This window comes from Cydia pomonella, chromosome 2, assembly GCF_033807575.1.
Source record: "Cydia pomonella isolate Wapato2018A chromosome 2, ilCydPomo1, whole genome shotgun sequence".
NCBI lineage: Eukaryota > Metazoa > Arthropoda > Insecta > Lepidoptera > Tortricidae > Cydia > Cydia pomonella.
The window spans coordinates 24,123,481-24,144,662 of NC_084704.1; the positions used below are offsets into that span (position 1 = coordinate 24,123,481).

The 21,182-nt window shown below is 36.8% G+C and overlaps 1 protein-coding gene and 1 long non-coding RNA gene across 2 annotated transcripts in view; both read right to left on the reverse strand.

Moving 5' to 3' along the window:
- Window positions 1-21,182, reverse strand: part of LOC133534702 (uncharacterized) — a 55,317-nt gene that overhangs the window by 17,523 nt on the left and 16,612 nt on the right. The window lies entirely within an intron of this gene.
- LOC133534693 (transport and Golgi organization protein 1) lies at window positions 68-21,136 on the reverse strand. The gene is made up of 13 exons (XM_061873922.1): window positions 20,925-21,136; window positions 18,919-20,853; window positions 18,379-18,578; window positions 17,997-18,288; window positions 17,079-17,275; window positions 16,733-16,864; window positions 13,533-13,681; window positions 11,505-11,606; window positions 9,681-9,892; window positions 6,062-6,215; window positions 3,748-3,930; window positions 1,529-1,644; window positions 68-649 (listed from the first exon to the last, which is right to left on the reverse strand). The coding sequence occupies exons 1-13, from the start codon at window positions 21,019-21,021 to the stop codon at window positions 606-608; spliced, it is 3,813 nt and encodes a 1,270-aa protein (XP_061729906.1). The 5' UTR covers window positions 21,022-21,136; the 3' UTR covers window positions 68-605.

A 21,182-nucleotide genomic window follows, 5' to 3' on the forward strand; every position in this document is an offset into this window, starting at 1 on the left:
GTGGCTAAAAAATACACTTTTCGCATTGATTTGTATATTTTGTGGTTCAGTATTTCGTAATTTAGAAAAACAATGATAATTTTAATAATGAAGATGCATCTAATTCACAGAACGTCTGTATTTAACTGCCTATATTAGTCAACATTACATAAATTCATTCACTTTTGTGCATGAAGCATGTTTGATGCGTATAAAACAATCAATTCAATATAACATTAGCTCAGTGTCACGACCGTATAAAACGAATACTTACATGCGCTGAAGTGAATAAAAATATTTACACCTAATTAATTAATTCATTCCTATCTTTTGTCCCTCAAGCCTCTTCTGTATTCATCTAATTTATTTATTCTTCGAATGAAGAAGCTCACATAATCCCAAACTAAACTAAGACAAAGTGACCAGGAACCTAAACAAGACCTTAAATTTCAACTGGAATATTACACAGAATTCTGGCTGGATAAAATTTTAAAGTAATAACTATATAAATAGTTCACATAAGTCTCGAATTATGTGAGCAATAATTCTTAAGTATGATTAAAGTACAGTTTGGCATTTTATACTCAGCAAAGTGATCTATGCGCCTTACCATTTCTGATACCTGTTCATTTGTCCGATTCCGATGAACATCCCGACCCGGAACTAGGACCTGGAAAAAATACTTGCTTATTACGTTTTTTTAGGGTTCCGTATCCAAATGGTAAAACGGGATCCTATTATTAAGACTCCGCTGTCTGTTCGTCTGTCACCAGGCTGTATCTCATTAACTGTGAGAGCTAGACAGTTGAAATTTTCACAGATGATGTATTTCTGTGGCCGCTATAACAACAAATATTAAAAGTACGTTTTTTTTCTTCATATTTTTGACCGTGACCTTAAACTGTAAGTGTTATCATATACATATACCAGTTGATATATTTGACAGCTTCAAGATGAACCTTCATACGTTCAGATAAGGTTTAATATGGAGTTATTGAAAAATTGTAACTGTTCGCGTTCGAGAAACTGTACTCTCATATACGTTGGCGTCCGCGGCAGGCGCCTGCTATGTTCGTAAATGTATGGGAGGGGTCTGGCTAACCCGACACATGCGGCATCGACTTGTGACAGACCAAAGTCACCCTCCGGAATTCAAATAAGTATAGCAATATGGCGTCTGCCCACCCCGGCGTCTATTGTAAAAAAAATCGGCTGATTACCAATTAAAAAATGAGCTACTTATGAGTTTAGTGCAATCTTATGATACTTAACAGACGTCCGCCGGCTTTTATTTAGGCAGACCAGGCACCCGCGGCGGGTAGGGTGTCAGTAGCCTGCCGTGACGTCACGGCACGCTGTCCGTCGCGGGTGGCGTCTTAAGCAGACTGTAGACTTACTGTATAAGAAGATTAAGGGCCGGTTGCACCAAACTGTCAGTCACCGTTAAAGCGTTCGCAAAATTTTATTGTATGGGAAGTCCGTTGACGTTGATCAGTCTGTCAAGTGCGGATGGTGTAATTGGCACTAAGAGGTTAGATTGAAATCAAACCTGAATGCGAGTATCTCCGGCGGCGGCCGCGCTCGCGGGACGGGCTGTCCGAGTTGTACTCGGTCTCCGTGTCGCCGGGGCCGTTGCGCGTCCGTGACCCCCGTCCTTCTTCATATCTGTGCATTAATAGTACATTAGGGATTTCCGGCGGAGTAGTTATAGTACATTGTAGGAGAGGCCGGAAAACCGCTTAAAGAAGGACGAGTATGTTTGAGTCAAATAATACGAGTCCATCTTTAGCGTTCCCGGCCGAGGCATTAAGTACATAGTGCTTTTCACGACTACTGCGAGGAAATAAGAAAACATTTGCATAACTATAAGTACTTTTATTGAAATAAATATTTATATTGGCGTGAGTGTTGAAAGAAAGCGATGTATGTTTGCTAGGAACATTTATATTTTCTTCACTATAAGAGCTCATTTTCAAAGCGTAGATGTTTCTTTTATTTTTTATTCAAACACAATTTACACTATCCAATTTAGTAAGTAAGTATTTTCCGATCCCGCCTTTTTTACTTTTTTTATCACTTTTAAGAGGCATTTTTCTGTCCTTTGCTTCAATCCGAGTCTAAACTTAGAAGCGCTTTTGTAGGTATGCAAACAAGTGACCTTGAAGCAAGTATTCAACGAGAAAATTAGCAATCAAGCTATAGTTCGTGTCATTCACAACGACGCGCAGATTTGTCAAATCTAACCTTTAATAAAATGACAATACGAGTCAAGACATGCGTCGTCGTGAATGACAAGATCTATACTTTTCCTACACGTTTACGCTGAAGTTTGCTCGACTTTAAATTTAGGCGTCTAGAATTTAGTCAAGTATTTTTATATTCTCCCTTTCGCTAGTTGAACGTTTATATTATAAATAAAAATACTTCATTAATCGATTATACCATGCGCAGTATTCAGATAGTTTTAGGCGTGCGATGGGTGAAATGCGTGCTTGTTTTTTGGATGTAATAAACTAGAAAGTTTATATATATATGAGTAGTAGACTGTTTGTAATGATCAAATGTTCACAACATCTGTTGGAGCGCGATAAACAGAGGTCATGGGCCAATCTTTTAGGAAAACAATTGCTATCACTGTTATTGACGTGCCGACATCTCAATGCCGATGTTATCATACTTAATCGTCGAGCAGTGCGTAAAGTGACTTCGGTTTTCGGGAACTTTATCTTAATGTGCAGTAGAGAAAACGGAGTTTTTAAAAAGTCGTAGCGCTTTTTTGGATCACAGCCTTATGGCTGCTATAAATTTAATTCCTGCCAAAAAAAAAGAGGCTTTTCTCGATCCATTCCAATCCTGAGTTTTTGACTAACGCTCGATACAAAACAATCGCGAACATAGGTCTAAATTGCACTTTAAAAATTTGAAACTTTTGTAACAGAAGCTAAAAATATGAAAATCGCTTCTAAAAATCGGTAATAATATTTGAGGGAACGTATCGATTACTGAAGCCAAACATTAAATCGCGAGACGGACACCAAGAAAATCCATGTCAAAAATTCGTAACTTGTAATGTACAAAAACAAGTACATTATATTATTGCATTTGCACAAACATAGAATGATGTTATCTAATTTTTATCCTCCGTGGCACCGTCGGTATTGTGTATTGTAGAGCTTTTAGTGTTTGACATACATACTAACATACTGGCATGTATTCTGAATGCCTACTTAGATAAATGACAGTAACGTGGTTGTGCATTGGGCGTGGCGAAAACAGTATAAGGGACACAATCGCGTTTATATTAGTTAAAAAGTACAAGAAATATTTGTTCACTTGTACTTACTTATTATTAACCAAGTACAATCGGATATATCGAAGCAATTTTGCCCAAACTGAAACGGAGACACTTTGCTTGCGTTTCTCGTTCGTTCGGGCAAAAGAATCTTTGAAAATAACAATTGTGTTTGAAAGGATGAGACAGGGTATGGCTTGACGTAAAAGATACACGACCGGTAGCAGGGTAATCTAGAACTAGTCTGTCTGTCTTGAAAAGCATATTATTGTTCATAGCCTTTTAAGAGTTAATAGTCAAACATTGAAGAAAGTAGTGCTAATGAAAGGAGGACATAAAACCGAAATAATATTTTTCATGGTTAATCAAGTACCTAATATAAACAATCAAGTACAAGTACTATGAAGTGCTTATAAGCAAGTCGGAAATTAGTAGTAATACATACTTATCTATTACGGACACCAATGATTCCTTACCTATCTCTGGACCGTCGCCTCGACCTCGGCGAGTAGGCCTTGCGGCGATCGTTGGGCGAATATTTCCTATCCGAAGGCCTCATCCGCTCCGGTGAATATCGACTTTGGGGCGAATACCGGCTTTCGGGAGAATATCGGCTTTCTGGCGAGTACCGGCTCTCTGGCGAATAGCGCCGGTCGTATCTGTAGAAAAACAAAATCAATTTAAAAGGGTGAAGAAACTTTAATTTTATTTTATAGAGTTAAGCCCTATTTAGAATAATTTACATTGACATACATTGCTTACTACAGAGTACAATCGCATGTGTCACATGCAAGTTCTTAATCCGTATATATGGGGCTTCATTTATAAATTTTTAAATCTGCACGAAGTTCAAGTTCTGGCCGTTATTTATAATTACAAGAAAAGAAGAGTCACAAAAATTGGAGACTACATTTATATTATATTTGCAACCGCACAGAAACGTAATAAAATGTTGGCGTATAGTTCAGTACTTAGTGAACGGGAATCCGTCAGGCCCGCGAAGTTGAGCTGGGTGGGACATAAAGATAGCCTAGTAATACCCCAAGTAGCATTGCTAGCTGTATAAGAGCTGTATATCAGTTTATTTGAATACTATAAGCTGTACATTTAGGCTGTACTACAGCTGTATAAGCGCTTATACAGCTCTTATAAGTTGAAAAAGGGCCCCAATTATACAGCTTTTCGCGTTATTAGAGCTGTACAGTAGCTGTACAAGCAATAGATAAGCGGTATAATAGCTGTAATTCGGTGTAAATGGAAACCTTAGCACTACAGATTATCTCTTATAAATATGATTTAAGAATATCAGTTTTAAATAGGTTTTTAAGAAGAATTACAATAGAATAAAAAATATTCAAGTCTAAAAATGTCTTCTGTTCATTCGTTATATTTGTAATGGCGACAAATGACAAATATAAGTGGAAAGTAATAAAGTGCAGTTAAGATACAGGATCTTGAGAGCAGTTATATTAGTATTGGTAAGTGCCGATTATTATTTATTGTGAACATGTGTATCTTTTCTGGCAAAATATTCACGCCCCTGCTTAATAATCAAGAAAAACATAACAAAAATATCTAAAAGTGGTACATAAGTTTAGTTTTTGTTTTTAAGGTTAAGGTTTTTTTTCTTCTAATGTTAATTCTAAGGTTAAAGTCAATTTATTTTAGCTGGTTATCATAATATGACAAGTTTTTGTTAAATATTTGCAAGTTTATCTTTAATTATATTTTCAAATATGTTTTTATTCATAGTAAAATGGCGACAGTATTTAAACAGCCTATAGGATAGTTGGAGAGCATCATAATCTTAGTAGCTGTACTATGTAATTAATGGAGTCACTTCTACAGCTTTTGGATTTAAATGACTGCCATTTATTCATTTAGTTTTATAATACACTCCTTGTCAGAAATCATAAAACTACTATACTTATATGAGTGCAAAATTACGCCAAAAAATTACTTTAAGCGACTTTGGTCAGAAATACAGACAAAAACTGTACTACAGCTGTCATTTATTCTTTTAGTTCTATAATAACCTTACATACAGAAGTTATAACACCATTATACTTATAATAGTGTAAAATTACGCCACAAGAATTAGTTTTAAATCGGAGTTGACAAATACTTTTATACAGCAACAAGTGCCAGGTGATCCTACACTACAGCCTCTATACAGCTTAAATGATAGAATAAGCTTGTAGCGTCACACAACACTTAAAGTTTTATAACGGAGTTTACAGATACTTTTTTACAGCAACAAGTGCCAATTGATACTACAATACAGCCTGTATACAGCTTTAACGATAGAATTAGGTCGAAGTGTCACACAACACTTAAAGTTTTATAGTAGATTTTTTATTTTCTGATATAACACCCCATGCGTACGCAGATTCCTTTATAATGATTTTATACAGCTTGAGCTCAGGTTAGTTTTCTCTGACACTCTTATAAGTCCCTTAAACCACCCTAAGTTCTAAATTGGCTGGTATATTGATTTTACCGACACTTAAATGCTACTTGGGACTGATTGTCACGTTGTCTACTTTAATTAATCGATTTAAATAACTGAACATTGCATTACCGAAGGTTTGCATTGATAAGTATAATTTATATTGAACATGATCCTTGCTACACTAGATAGCTCTGTCCTCTTTAAGACTATGCTATGTGATCAGCGTGCAGCGTATTGGCCCAAAGTCTTAAGCAACCAGGCTATCGTGGGGAAAGCAAGCAGCCGAACGGTGAAGTCCGCGCTAACGGTATGGTATTGTGTACACAGGTGAGGCTAACCTAGGCTGGTGCGGGGAGGGCAGGCGGCCGAGCGGCGGCGGGCGCGGCAGCGGCGGCAGCAGCGGCGGCGGCAGGAAGGCGAGCGGCGGCAGCGGCGGCGGCACTACGCCCACGCCGGCCTCCGCGCTCATGCTGTCCAGCGGCGAACACATTTCTGGAAAGATCGACAACGGCATTGTATTCGAATTTCGATTGTAAAAATATAAAATTTTCCTATTTTTAATTTGAACCTCCTTGTAGGTATATGAATTTAGTTTGTTTGGGAAAGCAATGAAACAAAAGAAATGCAATTCGATTTGGTTATAACACTTTGGGCCTTACGAGGATAGTATTATTAGTTTAAAACTTTTTTACGGTAATGGCCACAGTTTTAGAAAAATTTCTCGAAATACTCGGGGTGTAATTCACTTCCACACAGAGCGAGCATGCGCGCGAGGCAATTTCCTTACGCACAAACCGGCCGAGGCGGTGCGTGCGTTTTCCTCGCCTCAGGGCGCCGCCTCGGCCGAGGCCTTATGACGAACTGCGTAGTAGACGAATGGACGAAATACGATTTGAACGAACTGCGTATTGGACGCACAGCTAAGAAATCATTAACCTCCTTATTCTTAAACGTGTACTAAAGTTACGATGCCGCTAATAATCGTTTGTCCCTTCCCATCATACCAATACGTCGGAAAGGGACAAATGATTATTAGCGGCATCATAACTTTAGTACACGTTTATGAATAAAGGGGGTAAGTGTCCACCAGGCGTGGAGAACGGGTGAATCCTTACGCTTATTCGGTTATCACACCGATGCGAACCCTCACGCTGCTACAGTATGAGCAAGAAAGAACTATGCACGTAAAGCGATGTTTCGCTCGCACATCGGAGCGGCATGCAGATCCGCATCAATGTGAAGACCCGTCACACCATTTAAATATTCAAACTAAGATATATTATTATCAATATAGCTATCTACATCTATATTACCTTAAAAACCTGAGTGAGAGTATGCACTATAAATTTGGACAACCTTGGTACCGCGAAAACATGTTGTGTATGCCATTACAAGTTATTACAATGCGATAAGCGCTGAAGCGCGGGCATGAACTAAACTCAGAACACACAAGTAGTCAATAGACTCTAATTTTAAAAGTATCTTTTCATTTCATATTATTATTCCTAAAAAATATAGTTACACCCAACTAGCAAAAGAGTCTCAGGTTGCGCACTTTATAAAACTGATGAGCTTATAGAGCTCTTATTATTGTTTTGGAACATATCATCACTCTTATATTAGTCTTAGACAAGCTAGTACCGGCTTTAGTAAGGTCAGTCTTATTACCTAGTCTTATATATGTATATAAGAGCATTTTATAATACTATTATAAACCTCTTGCTCTTACAAGAACATTTACGAAGTCTCATTGAACTTGAGAGTGCCTGGTCTTATATCCCCTTTCTCTAAGTACATTTGATTTTATATTAGACTTTATAAATGCTATTGTAAGAATGTAAGACTAATATCAACATAGTATAATACTATTATAAGCCTCTTGGTCCTACAATAACATTTACGAAGTCTCATTGAACTTGAGAGTACCTAGTCTTATATCCCCTTTCTCTAAGTTCATTTGATTTTATATTAGACTTTATAAATGCTATTGTAAGAATGTAAGACTAATATCAACATAGTATAATACTATTATAAGCCTCTTGGTCCTACAATAACATTTACGAAGTCTTATTGAACTTGAGAGTGCCTGGTCTTATATCCCCTTTCTCTAAGTTCATTTGATTTTATATTAGACTTTATATATGCTATTGTAAGAATGTAAGACTAATATCAACATAGTATTATACTATTATAAGCCTCTTGGTCCTACAATAACATTTACGAAGTCTCATTGAACTTGACTAATGTCAACATAGCATAAGAACACTGTAAGTACGTACTTTTCTGATCTTAATTAAAGCTATAAACAAGCATAATAAGATCAACAGCAGCACTTTAGTAAGATATTAGAGTGATATAGGATAAAGATACTTATATCACAAAAGACAAGATCAATATAAGATCGTTTGATCTTAAATCGATTTTGGGAACACTTGTAAGTATGATATTTAATTATTTAATTAATTTTTTTTGTAATTTAAAGTAAGAGTGTAATTTTAAATAGGTATGGATTACGACAACTGGAAAAAACGTTCGAGAAGTGATGGTTATCGGCAGAAAATTCAGAAGTACAAAAAAATCATAAGTAAATCAAATACATATACAGCTCCTGCCAAGACAAGGTAGTGTTGGTGAAAATATTAGTGAGGGTTCTGTAGGTTCTGCTTGCATGAAAGATGTAGAGGTTGAGGACAATGTTTCAGTATGTGAAATGAATGATTTTAGTGAAAAAGAATCTTCGACCGATGACGAAACAGATTATGAGAAAAATTTAATATCCCTCATGCAGCAGTAAATGGATTGCTAATTATTTTAAACAGAAGACTAAATAATGTTCTACCAAAGGACGCAAGGACACTGCTTAACACAAACAAAGAGATTGTGCAAATTAATGAGTTGTCTCCTGGAATGTATTGGCATAGTAGCTTAATAACAAGACTTGTATATTGTGTTTCTTCCCAAGGCCATGTTAATTGTTTTAACATGCGGAAGTCTTTCTTCATCAAGTAATGGTCTATATCCATAAATACAACCATTTTGCATCACCAATCTTGTCACTTAAATAAAAAAAACATTTAGTTTATTAGTATGTGTCAAGTGATCTAGTAAGGATAAACAAATGTATTTAGGGTTTTAGTAAATAAACCAAGGAACCCTAATTAATTCAACATGGCCATATCATTTGTATTCTGAATGCAGAATTTAGTGTAAATAATCTTATAATAGTCTAATAGTGCGCTTTAAAAATACACCTACAGCTATGGCTGACTATCAGTACAAATAAAGAAATAAAATAATTATAAACGGATACAAATACCATATTTGATCAGGCGCATGAAGTTTGAAGTGGAAAACAGGGTCTACTTTACAGTAAATAATATTTTCCCACGTGATTACATACCGTAAAACATAAACACACACGATGATAACGAGCACGTTATTATATTTAAACATAATTCATAAACAGTTAGATAAATACTTACACTAACATATTTATGTCACGCTGCTGCATTTATTTTCACTCGTACACTTATACTTCACAAATAGAATGTTTCAACTCTCTGTGTGACCTTACAAAAAATCTAAATAAGCTTATTTAGGCTCATAAGAGTCATAAGATTCTAACGTTGGACCAATATAAGCCTATGTAGGCTTACAAGATACTTACGTAAAAGCGATATTAGCCTAAGGTAGCTTAAATAAGTTTTGGAAAGATTACTGTAAATGCAAGCAGCATTCAATTAGACTGATATTAGAACGATATCAAAATAAATACGCTTATAATTTGTGCCCAAATCCGGGCTTATACGATGCTATAAGATCAATATAAGAGCGAAAAAATTGTAGTCTTGAGACTATTCTAAGCGTGTTTTTGCTAGTTGGGCAGTATAAACAGTATCTATTGCGATCCAGTCCCAAAATAACATAAATTGATCGTGAGAAGTGAGTAGAACTAACGGTTGTGCGGCGAGGCGGCGCCCTCGGCGCGCGTGAGCGCCGCCATCTTGCGGCGCAGCGCCTGCGCGTCGTCGCGCGCCGCGTCGGCGTCGCGCCGCGCCGCGCGCGCCTCCAGCCACGCGGCGTGCGCGCGGGCCTCCAGCGCGCCCACGGCCGCGCGCCGCGCCGACTCCTGCTCCGCCAGCTCCAGCGTCAGCGCGTCGCATTTCTCCCTAAACACGATACTAGGTACAGTGCTCTGTTCCCATCTGTGCCCGCCCGCCCGGAATAGGCGCTGCTGTCCCCGCCTCGTGTAGGCGGGGCCAATGGGAATACACCGGTGCAGTCGGCACCAAATAGGGCAGATAGCATACGTACGCATCCTTATTTATATGGTAACGAGGTGTGTCATGAAGCATTTGGCCACTTTGGCTGTCCCTATCTATTTGACGCAGACTGTACATGATTGCTCGAGGATGCGGTAGTAGTTGCCAGGCCGAGAAGGTAATGCGGCTATTTCCGTGCATGCTTAAGAAAATCAAATCGTACAGGAAAAATGTGCCGATACATTCAGTGACAATAGTTTCTAGACGAAATGATAAGATCCGCTACGGCCTTACTGTCATAACAATAAAGTCGTATTATGTTTCATAATTCGATCTTTTGGGTGTTCTTGCTGCTGACCGTACGTATTAAAAACTGACAATAACCGTTAAACTTGTAAAAAAAAATAACTAGACAAAAGCTTATTAGCACAGTTAGATGTCGCAACTAGTTTTCATGACTTTAAGGAGTGGTTCAGTAAAAAAGTGGCATTGGATTATCAAGTATATTTTTTTTTACTCATTATGAAGTAGGATATTTTTTTTCAGTAATCTGCAGATAAAATACTATATAATAACAATAAAATCATATTGAGAAATATCAGATTGTTTGAGTTTTCTCATTTTTATTGCAATGTACTTCGTGACTTTTTGAACAACACAATTTGTCAATCATCACCTGCCGTTTTCCACAATGCCACACTTAAATTTCAATTTTCACAACTAGTTGTATGCTTTTAGGAATATCATCTTACGAGTAATTTAACTAATTTATACCAATAAACTGGAGTTCATCTTCGGTAGTCAGGAAGTCTCTCCAATCTAACCTCTGACAGAGGTTTTTCTACGGGAGACAAATTTCTGTAAAAATCGCAAATACACAAAAGTGGAAATTCCATGTAACTACCTCAAAGTGAAGTCAAATAAGAAAAGTGCGATATCGAACTTATTTAATTTTATGACGTATTCAATATCATTTTTAAAGACCTATCCATAGATACCCCACACGTATGGGTTAGACGAAAAATTTTTTCGAGTTTCAGTTCTGAGTATGGGGAACCCCCAAAATTTATTGTTTTTTTTCTATTTTTGTGTAAAAATCTTAATGCGGTTTATAGAATACATCTACTTACCAAGTTTGAACAGTATAGCTCTTATAGTTTCGGAAAAAAGTGGCTGTGACATAATCGCGCAGACAGACGGACATTACGAATCTATAAGGGTTCCGTTTTTTGCCATTTAGCTACGGAACCCTAAAAAGGTGAAGACTTCAATTCGGCCTTTTATTTTAAATACGATTGTATTTAATTGTATAGAATAGTATGTACGGATTACTACAACAATGCGCTATTTAACAATGATCACTAAATAAAATGAAAAATCCACATAATGTGCTGCTACTTTTTTCTGAACCACTCCTTATCATATCAGTTGTCTGTAGTAACACTAACAGATACTATTTTGGTAATAATCGTCTTCTGGACCTACATCTTCCCTGTATTACATTTTATACTATACATACTTGAATCTCTGAACCTCCTGCTGCATTAGTTCGATCTTTTCCACCGTGCTCGCTGACTCGCCTTGTTTGCTGAGATACAGAGATTCTTTGGCACTAAGCTCTCTGAAATAAAACAAAGAAAACTTTTAGGGTACGTAAAGTTTTTTGTGACCCTAATTTCGTGACCTAATTTAGGTAGTATACCTAGACCACTTGTAGTTACCTACTGCTATATGTCATGCATATGAGTAGTGGTAAAATATCATTAAAAAAAAGTGTAATGGTGTTACTAAGGAAAACAATAACCGACTAAACATCATAACCGGTCTCGGTTACGGTTATGCCCGAAAAATAACCGATAATCGATTATAATCGGGTACGGTTATTTTCGACTTAAATTGATAATTTTACAATCAAGTACTCAATAATTACGAAAATAAAGAAACAGTATTAGGGAATGTCAGTATAAGTTATCATTTTTTAATAAATCACACAAAATATAGTAAAAGTGTAAATATGACCTTAATAATAAGGGAAGTAAATTTGGTCAATTTCTGTTATTATTATTATTTTTATACCACGACGGTGGCAAACAAGCATACGGCCCGCCTGATGGTAAGCAGTCACCGCAGCCTATGGACGCCTGCAACACCACAGGTGTTACATGCGCGTTGCCGACCCTTTAAAAACCTGTACACTCCTTTTTTAAAGAACCCCATACTGTAGACCCTCGGAAAAACCTCGGAAGGAAGCTCATTCCACAGCCGGAGCGTCCGCGGGAGGAAATTCCTCTTGAACCGCACAGTACGCGACCATTTAGGTTCTAAGGCGTGAGGATGAACACCCTGCCGACGGCGAGTTATTATAAAGTACATGAATGACCAAAATAATAATCTCAGTCGTCACAGCCAAAAAGTCATTAGAAGATCAATTCATAGAATTTAAGTATATAAAAAGTATATAAATATAAATAACCGAAAATAACCGTAACCGGTTATTAAATTTTGACAAAGTTATAACCGATTTGCATTCCCTAGGTTGCACAAATTATCTTAATACTAAAAATATAATTTTTTACCTAGATCGATTCAGATGTTTAGCCGTGAAAAGGTAACAAAGAGACAGACAGAATTAAATCCAGTTTCCAATTACGACAGTTGTAATGTGATTTGTCACTAGCCAGTACAAAATCAGTCGCCGAGGCCGAAACCGGCTAGGACGAGATGATGATGATGAATGTGATTTATAGACATAAAGCTGATTATTTTTGACCGGTATTTTTACTATTTGGCTTGGCACTGACTTCAAACATATCAGTTGGTTACGCATATACTTAAAAGGGATAATATTTTATTTTATACTTTTTGAAGTCGGTTTACTTTTTTTTGTACAAAGTTTTTATTTTACCATTTTTAGTTTTAAGGTTATGGGTGACGCTGACGCATGAATGAAAATCACAATCATGTTTTACACTTAATTCGTTAACTTTCATAAATAATCAGGATTTTCCTCGGAAATTCATTCCTGCTACTACTCTAAATCGATCCTCCGCCTCGCCACTGATCACTGAAACCCTTGACCCTGAACCACCGAACATTCAACCACTATTCCCCGACCCCTCATCCCCTGACCATTTAACTCCTAACCCTAACCCCCAATTCCTCAACTTCCAACCCCCGGCCACTCATCTTCTACCCCCCGATTCCTCAACTCCCAACCCCTCAGTCCCCGACCCATCAACTCACCGCCCCCTCAACCCCCTAACCTCTTAAACCCTGACTCAAGCCCCAACCCCACAACCTCAGACCCTCGTCTACCTTTACTACCACCGTCTACCTCACAAACCTACCACACACATCTACCCCTCACATCTTATTTCCAACACTACCTACATCAGAAATCATAATATACCCAATTATAAGAGGGCAGTTTCACATATCGCCCGTGGTCTTGCAATTCAAAAGTAAGATTCAATTTTGACTTTGCTGGCCAGGTATAGTGACGGCTATGGAACGTGAGTGGTTAATTAGGACTAGGTACGAAACTTACTTCATTAGTTCACTTTCTCTCTCCTGGAAGTATTTGCCGAGCACTTCGAGCCTTGTTGAGGCCTCTGTGGCTTGCTGGCTAGTAGTGGTCAGCGATTCCTGCGTGGTTTGCAACTCTTCTGACAGACGTGTCCGTTCTTTACGTTCCATCTAGACACAAAAATTTATAAAAATCTGTTTTTTTTTTGTTCATTACTACAAAGTTAGCGTATGGACTTAAATGCCGTTACATACTAACGGTTGTACTTCATGGCTTATAACGACGCCGATTTTTGAAAATTTTAAATTGGATATTCTATAGAGCGAACTTTATGTAATCGTGTTACCATTTTATGACATCGCTAGTCGAAGTTCCCAAGGGGATTTCTACGTAATCTGATTATTATCTTTTTTTTTATTGACGAATACATTGTGAATAAGTTTATTTTAAGGATGGATTGCACCAAACATCAATCATCATAGTTCGTTAACATTTGCTTGTATCATCCTGAACGAAAAGTTTGACATTTCTCTATATTTCTATAGGATGGCAACTGCCGCTGCCATATTTAATGTTGATAGTTTCGTTAATTGTTCGTGGTGCAGTCTCCCTTAAGAATTATATTGAACATCATTTGATCATAACATACTTAATACATAATGTAGGTATCTAATTGTAATAGCAAAAAAAGTTTATGACAAGTGTATTTTCGTTACGTCTAATATTTAAACACATGGTTTGTTTCCAACTAAACAAACATTACAAGGTGCTTCTCGTTTATATGGAAAAAAAAAACTAACTTTAGCCAGAAGACGCGGCACCACCCTATTTTGTTACGCTTATTATCACCACTTTGTAAACCCCCTATTGACACATAAATAATCACTCGATAAATAAAAAAAAACTGGTTTTTTATTTAAGTTATGGTATTCACACTGTTTGAACATGTGATTTATGTTTAGAATAGCACCACCCCATCTCGTCCCGTGGGTGTCGTAAAAGCCGACTAAGGGAACACCGACGGATGGGCAGCAGCGTCCGTCGAGAATTAAACAACACCTACTGCGGTCCCTACTCGTAACACCAACCAAAACCACAAACCAAACCAATTCTTGTCAACTTTTAAAATCATATCGTAAAAATCAAATCCACATCTTTAATCTATTAAACATAAACTTCTCCAATCAACCAAACTAAATATCTTCTTCTTAAAAATCAAACATATTTTCACAAATCTCAACCTGGACCCATGGCCGCCCGTACTCAATGCGGGGACCATGGGTCCAATTTAAATCATAACAACAACGCCGGGTCTTCAACTCGAGCATCACCATTGCTTTCTGACTGATGGTGATGCCGGACCCGGCATCGCATAAAACACAAATATCATTCGCATATGTCACCTCGGGCACAGGGTCGCCCGTATCCCTAGCGAGGGCCCTGTGTCTTCAATTGACTCATTAAAACTTTCAAAAAAAAAAAAAAAAAAAAAAAACATGTGATTTATAAGCTCAGAAGTAGAAAAACATTTTTATTTTTAGATTCTTATCTTTTTTCTAAATCTTCATTTTAATCAAAACATACTAATATGTCGCAAGCTCTTGTTGGCCTTATATCAATAGATATACGTTTGTTTAGGTTAAATATCACTAGAAATTTGACTAAATTGGTAAAATAATAAATATATTAAAAATAAAAATGGTTTTCTACTTCTAAGCTTATAAATTACATGTCCAAACAGTGTGAATATCATAACTTGAATAAAAGTACGAAACTAAAAAAATGTTTTTTGGGATTTAATACAAATTCAAAAATTTCAAAGTACATTCCTTTGTAATTGAAATAAAATTACAAAACATGGCATATTCTATCAACACATAGAATTCATAAAAGCACAGGGAGGGTTGTCTTCGCCAAAACTCTTTAATTTGTATGTGGACGGGCTTATATCTGAGCTCAGCAACACGCATTTGGGGTGTCACGTGGACGGTGTCTGTGTAAACAACATCAGCTACGCAGACGACATGGTGTTGTTGAGCCCATCGGTGAAGGCACTGAGAAGGCTCCTGAGTATTTGCGAATCCTATGCGAGCAGTCACGGATTACAATATAATGTAAAAAAAAGTGAATACATGATCTTTAAGGCCGCCGGTAAGAGACCGGAAATGCCGCCTTTTAATGTGCCGGTCATTTGTCTCAACGGTGCTCCATTACAGAGTTTTTATTTTTAAATATCTTGGGCATTATCGAACCGACGACCTTAAAGATCATTTAGATATTGAAAGAGAACGCAGGGCGCTGGCGGTGAGGAGTTACATGTTGGCCCGCAGGTTTGCTCGTTGCTCGAATCAAGTCTAAATCACGCTATTTAAAGCGTTCTGTCAGAGCTTCTATACGAGCAGCCCGTGGTTCAACTGCACTCAGAAATCGCTCAGTGCCCTAAGGGGTTCAATATAATAACGGCTTTCGGGCGTTGTTAGAGCTGCCCCACTTCTGTAGTGCTTCAAAAATGTTTGCGGAGGCGCGCACAGACGGGTTTCACGCCATCGTACGCGAAAGAACTGCCTCGCTAGTGAGTAGGATGCGGAGCAGCTCTAACGGCATCCTGAAAATGTTTGAAGGCAAGGCTGATTCTCCGATGCACAAACACATTAATAAATTAATGATCATGGGTAGTTTAATTGCGTGAATTTTAATTTAATTTAGTTAATTTATTGTGAATTTTAAGTTAATTTATTTATATTATTGTGTATTTTAATTTAATTAATTTATTTACTGTGAGTTTTAATCTAATTTATTGCAGATTCTTATTTAATTAATTTATGATTTAAAATATTAACAATAGATTTTAAATCACTATGTACCTAACCCCAATGGATCCTAGTTATCTGAATAAAGAAAATGTATTATTATTATAAAATATATGTAACAAAATAAAGGGGTGCCCCGTCGAAAAATAATGTTTCTTGAAGCTCCCTACTATGTACAGTCAGCTACAGAGAGGCGACCCCCCTGCATAGACTGATTGTATGCAGGAGGGGTCACCTTTCTCTGCATCTGACTGTACATGACATAAATACGTCCACAACAAAAATAAACGTCGTTTAAATCATAAGAGATGAGTTACTTACATTATCAACTAAAATGAGGCCATGATCTTTTTAGATAAATAACTAGTATCTACCTAGCTATCGTATTGTCACTTAAACATACATACTTACTTCATATTTGGTTTCTAAAGTATGTTTTTCTTCCAAAGCTTTCGATAGCTTGGCTTTTATTTCAGTGTGATCTATTAGAGATGCGGCATCAATGTTGGATTTGGATCCACTCTTCAGTTCTTTGATTACATCCTAGAATCAAAATTTCAATCATCATTAATATTATTCTATAAATCGTTGTCAAAAACACTCTTAGTACAATATACAGTAGCACTGTATATTATACTTAACTCAGATTCTCAGATTAGTTGTCAGGTAAAAAATAATTCCTAAGCAGTCTCAGAGCAATCCTTTAGTAATTAAGTAAAAAATTGCATGGATGACATGAATCTATTACTAAACTTACTTTCAGAGCAGTAAGTTCGTGACTTTGCAGTTGTATCGTATTGTTGGCCTCGGCCAGCAATGTGTTGATTTCTTCTAGCTGCTTCTTTTGTTTCCTAGACTCTTCTAGAGCTGCCTCAGCAGACACATACTTTAGCTGGAAACTGTCCCTCTCTCGACTAACTGACATTAATTCTTCTTCAAAAGCTTGGATTTTGTCTAAAATACATACATTTTTATAAAAAAACAAGCAGACAGTATATAATTTCGAGAAATGCTCCCTTAGAAACAAGTAAAAAAAAACTAATAAACCCGACAGCAATAGCTTACCAAACAACATTAAATAAGTAGTTATAGATCCAAATATAATAAATGGTCCTTCAAACTTAAAAAAGATTAATGAACACTAAAGATGATTTCAAATCTCTATAAAATGACTTAGTATGTTGATTTACATTTTTTTCTCTTTCACCATATGGCGTCTGATTGTCATGTATTCTGTGACAATCGAATAATTAAGACAAAGCGATTGACGTAAGCATAATTAAAATTGGCCCACGCCTTTAGTATATAATAGTGCCCCAAAGAACAGATTTATGTGTGTATGTGTATATACATGAACACATTACACTCCTTCGCGTTCCATTGTCGGGTAGTCTCTCAATGCCAGAATATAAAGGTGTGTCCAGATCTGTCGAATGTGTTGCTAGCACGCTATTCTCCAATCACTCGAACACTACAGTCGAGTCCATAAATATGTATAATTTTTTTCACCTTAATCCATTGCGATAAGATTAATTATGAACATGACTGTACATACGCACGCATATCGCACTATGTTACGCAAACAGTTAGTGAACCTACCGCATACAGGCGCATTCGCAACGCCCTTGCCAGATCAGAATTGGACACACCTCACACGAAGCATGACAAAACTTACTATTTAAATCTGCTATGTGCTCTTCAGAATTAGCTCTCTCCCCTAAGAGCTCACTAAGAGTATTCTCTACTTCACTTAGAGTATTTTGCAGTTCCATGGCTGTGTTTTCCGAGACCCGTAATAGTTTCTCATTGTCATCCAACGATTTTCTAAGTCGCTCATTTTGGGCTTTTAATTCTTCAATCTCTTGTTTTAATGATTGTACCATATCATCCATGCCAAAAGAATTATCTTCGATGCCAGCTAGTTTGGTTTTTGTAGAAGTAAGCTCTTCTTTGAGAATCTCACATTCCTGAAATTTTTTTTTATTGAACGGAAATGAAATATTTTTGAACATTTCATTATCACAATTGTATTAATTTAAAACAAAAAATAATGCTACCTTAGTTGAGAAAAGTAAATCCCTCTGTAATGTATTAATTGTACCAATAAGTTTGCCATCTCGTCTCCGGCCATCTATGTAGTAAAATCCCAATATAAAGAGCAGGACAGAACTGGCTGTAGTAACAAGAAAAGTTAGGAAGCGATTGTTTTGCTCCTTAGATGTGCCATCACAATATTCATCAGTAAAACATGTGTTGCCTGTAAAATAGAACATGAGAAATTTTATTCTTGTAAATTTGGATTATTCTAACCATTTTTTTTAGTATGATTACAATAAATGTGGTTCTTTATTACACAATAAAGAATTTCATACAAAAATGCAGACTTAATGCTATAAGGCATCCTCTACCAGTAAGTACATTTTCAAGCAAAGCAGATAAGTTGTGTGTTTTTATTTATTTCTTTGAACAGGTATAAATCATAGTAATCAAACACATTTATTACAGGTAGATAAGATAATAATTGTGATTTAAGCTGTATCATCAAGTGTCTATTGGATTTCAGACGTAAGTCTAAATGTGCATAGAATATTACTCACCAGAAGATGCATAAAGTGCATTTGATTGAGATTTGGCTCCCATAACAGAGTTATAAGTTGACAGGAAGTAATTGAAGTAAGAGAATGTTTCTTCTGCCTCATTAGCCAACTCAGGACTAAAAATACTTTCTTCTCTGGAAGTTTCTGCTTTAGATGGCCATAGATCTAATATGCTTGTGAATAAACCAGAGAAAAATCCTTTACTAGATGTTTCTGTATCTGCTATTGATACTGTATTGGAATCTACAGGTGGTTCTGTTGATTTCAAATAGTCCACCATTGGAGTTTCCGTGGCAGTCACCAGACTTTCAGCTTCTATTGTAGTTAATGATTCTTGACTAGTAGCTTCAGAACTAGCATAGTAATAATTATCTGTGGATGTTTCTATGCTAGCAGGAGTGGTTTCTGTACTAACTAAAGTTGATTCTGTAGTCTCTGGACTCCCTGGGGTGTTGGTTAATTCTGAGCTAGGATAAGATTCTGTACTCAATTCTTTTTGTTGTGGTGTATTTTCAGAACTTGCATAGCCAGCATACTGAGAAGCTGATTCTGGGTTTGGTGGAACATATGTGCTCTCAGTTGAACTAGGATAACTATATGCACTGCCTGCACTGTCTTGAACAAGAGGCTGTTCAGGTGAACTTTGGTAATAAGTGTTACTTGCAGTTGATTCAGTCTCAGCAGGCTGAGGGGTTGGAGGGGCTTCTTGGTACACCGGAGCAGCTGTTGTGACTTCAGGTGTGCCTCCACTATTTCCCAGATCATATTGCACTCCAGCATTTGATGCTGTTTCAGTTGATTCCTCTAAATAAGTAGTGGGGTTACCATACTGTTGTTGCCCTAAATTACCTTGGTAATACTGTTGGTTGGCATTGTCATCATAATTTTGGTTATTGCTGCCAAAAGCACCATTATTATATTCTGGAGGTACAGGTTGTGGATATTGGTTGTTTTCATTATAATTTGATGCAGAGAAACCATCAGTTGATGGTTGTGGTGGTTGTTGTGTATTAGAATCTATATTTACACTTTCTGTTGTGGTACTTTGTTTAGTTGTAGTTTCATATGATTGTGGAGTTGTGTTTTCAACATTACCATTAGTTGGGGTCGACACATTTGGTTCCATATTTTCCATAGACTCAGGTTGGTTTAAACCTTGCTTTACATAATCAACCTTGTCTGTCATATCTACAATGTTATCAGAATTTATTGTATTGCTAGTTGCACTTGACACCAGTTGCTGTGGCAGGGGAAGAATTTCTGCAGCTTCTGGAAGCTCTGGATTTTGGACATTCGGAATGGTATTATCAACTGGTAGTTGTGTACTGCTTTCGGGGGAAGGCTGGGCATTTTGATTTGGTTCAATAGTAGCAGACAAATTATTCTCAGCTTGCACCTGCATTGAATCACTACTTGGAAGATCAATGCCAGGTTCATTCTCTTGTAAGAAATCAGTCTTCACATTTTTGTCAGACAAATTATCATTACTACTTTGGTCAGGAGTGCCTTCAATGCCTATTTTATTTGGGCCAGGAACATTTTCATTAGTATTTAAGGCAGGAGTGAAACCTTGTTCAGAAACAACTGCAGGTAGTTCTGTGGTGACATCAGGCTGTTCAGAACTGATTGCAGATTCCGTGGTGTAAATAGTAGTGCCCTCAAAAACTTCATGTGCTTGTTGAACTTTATCTGGTTGTACATTTGCATTTTTCTGCATAGGAACAATTTCTATTGGGTTCTTAACATATACTTTGTTTTCTCTTAAAAATTGCTTGTTAACAAATCCAAGTTTTCCATTTATATTAGCATACCACAAGTCTGGGTTGGTACCAGCTGACTTCATGTAAATGACAGCGTCAGAATTCGCTCGAAATGAAATCAGGTCCTCATCAGGGCTGCTATAAGCCAAGAGGGTTTTAGCTTTTGATATCGGTTCTGAAAAATAACGAACAATGAGAAGAAAGTAACTGATTTATGCAAAAAAGTCACTTTCGTACAAGCCTTACCGCTACATTCCTTGTTAACACAATACACTTTATCTGGGTATCTACAATGGTGCAATGAAATAAATAACATAAATAATATAGCTCTTAATAAAATCATTTTGACATCATACTATGCGAACATTTAATTCAATTATTTTATTTTAATGGTATAAAAATTCACAAGATGTTTAGCCACATCATCTGTCAAGTCGTTCGTTCGTTTTGTTATTGCAACAAGAAAGTCTGTTTAGAAGGTTATGAATTTGTAATCTGTCAGAT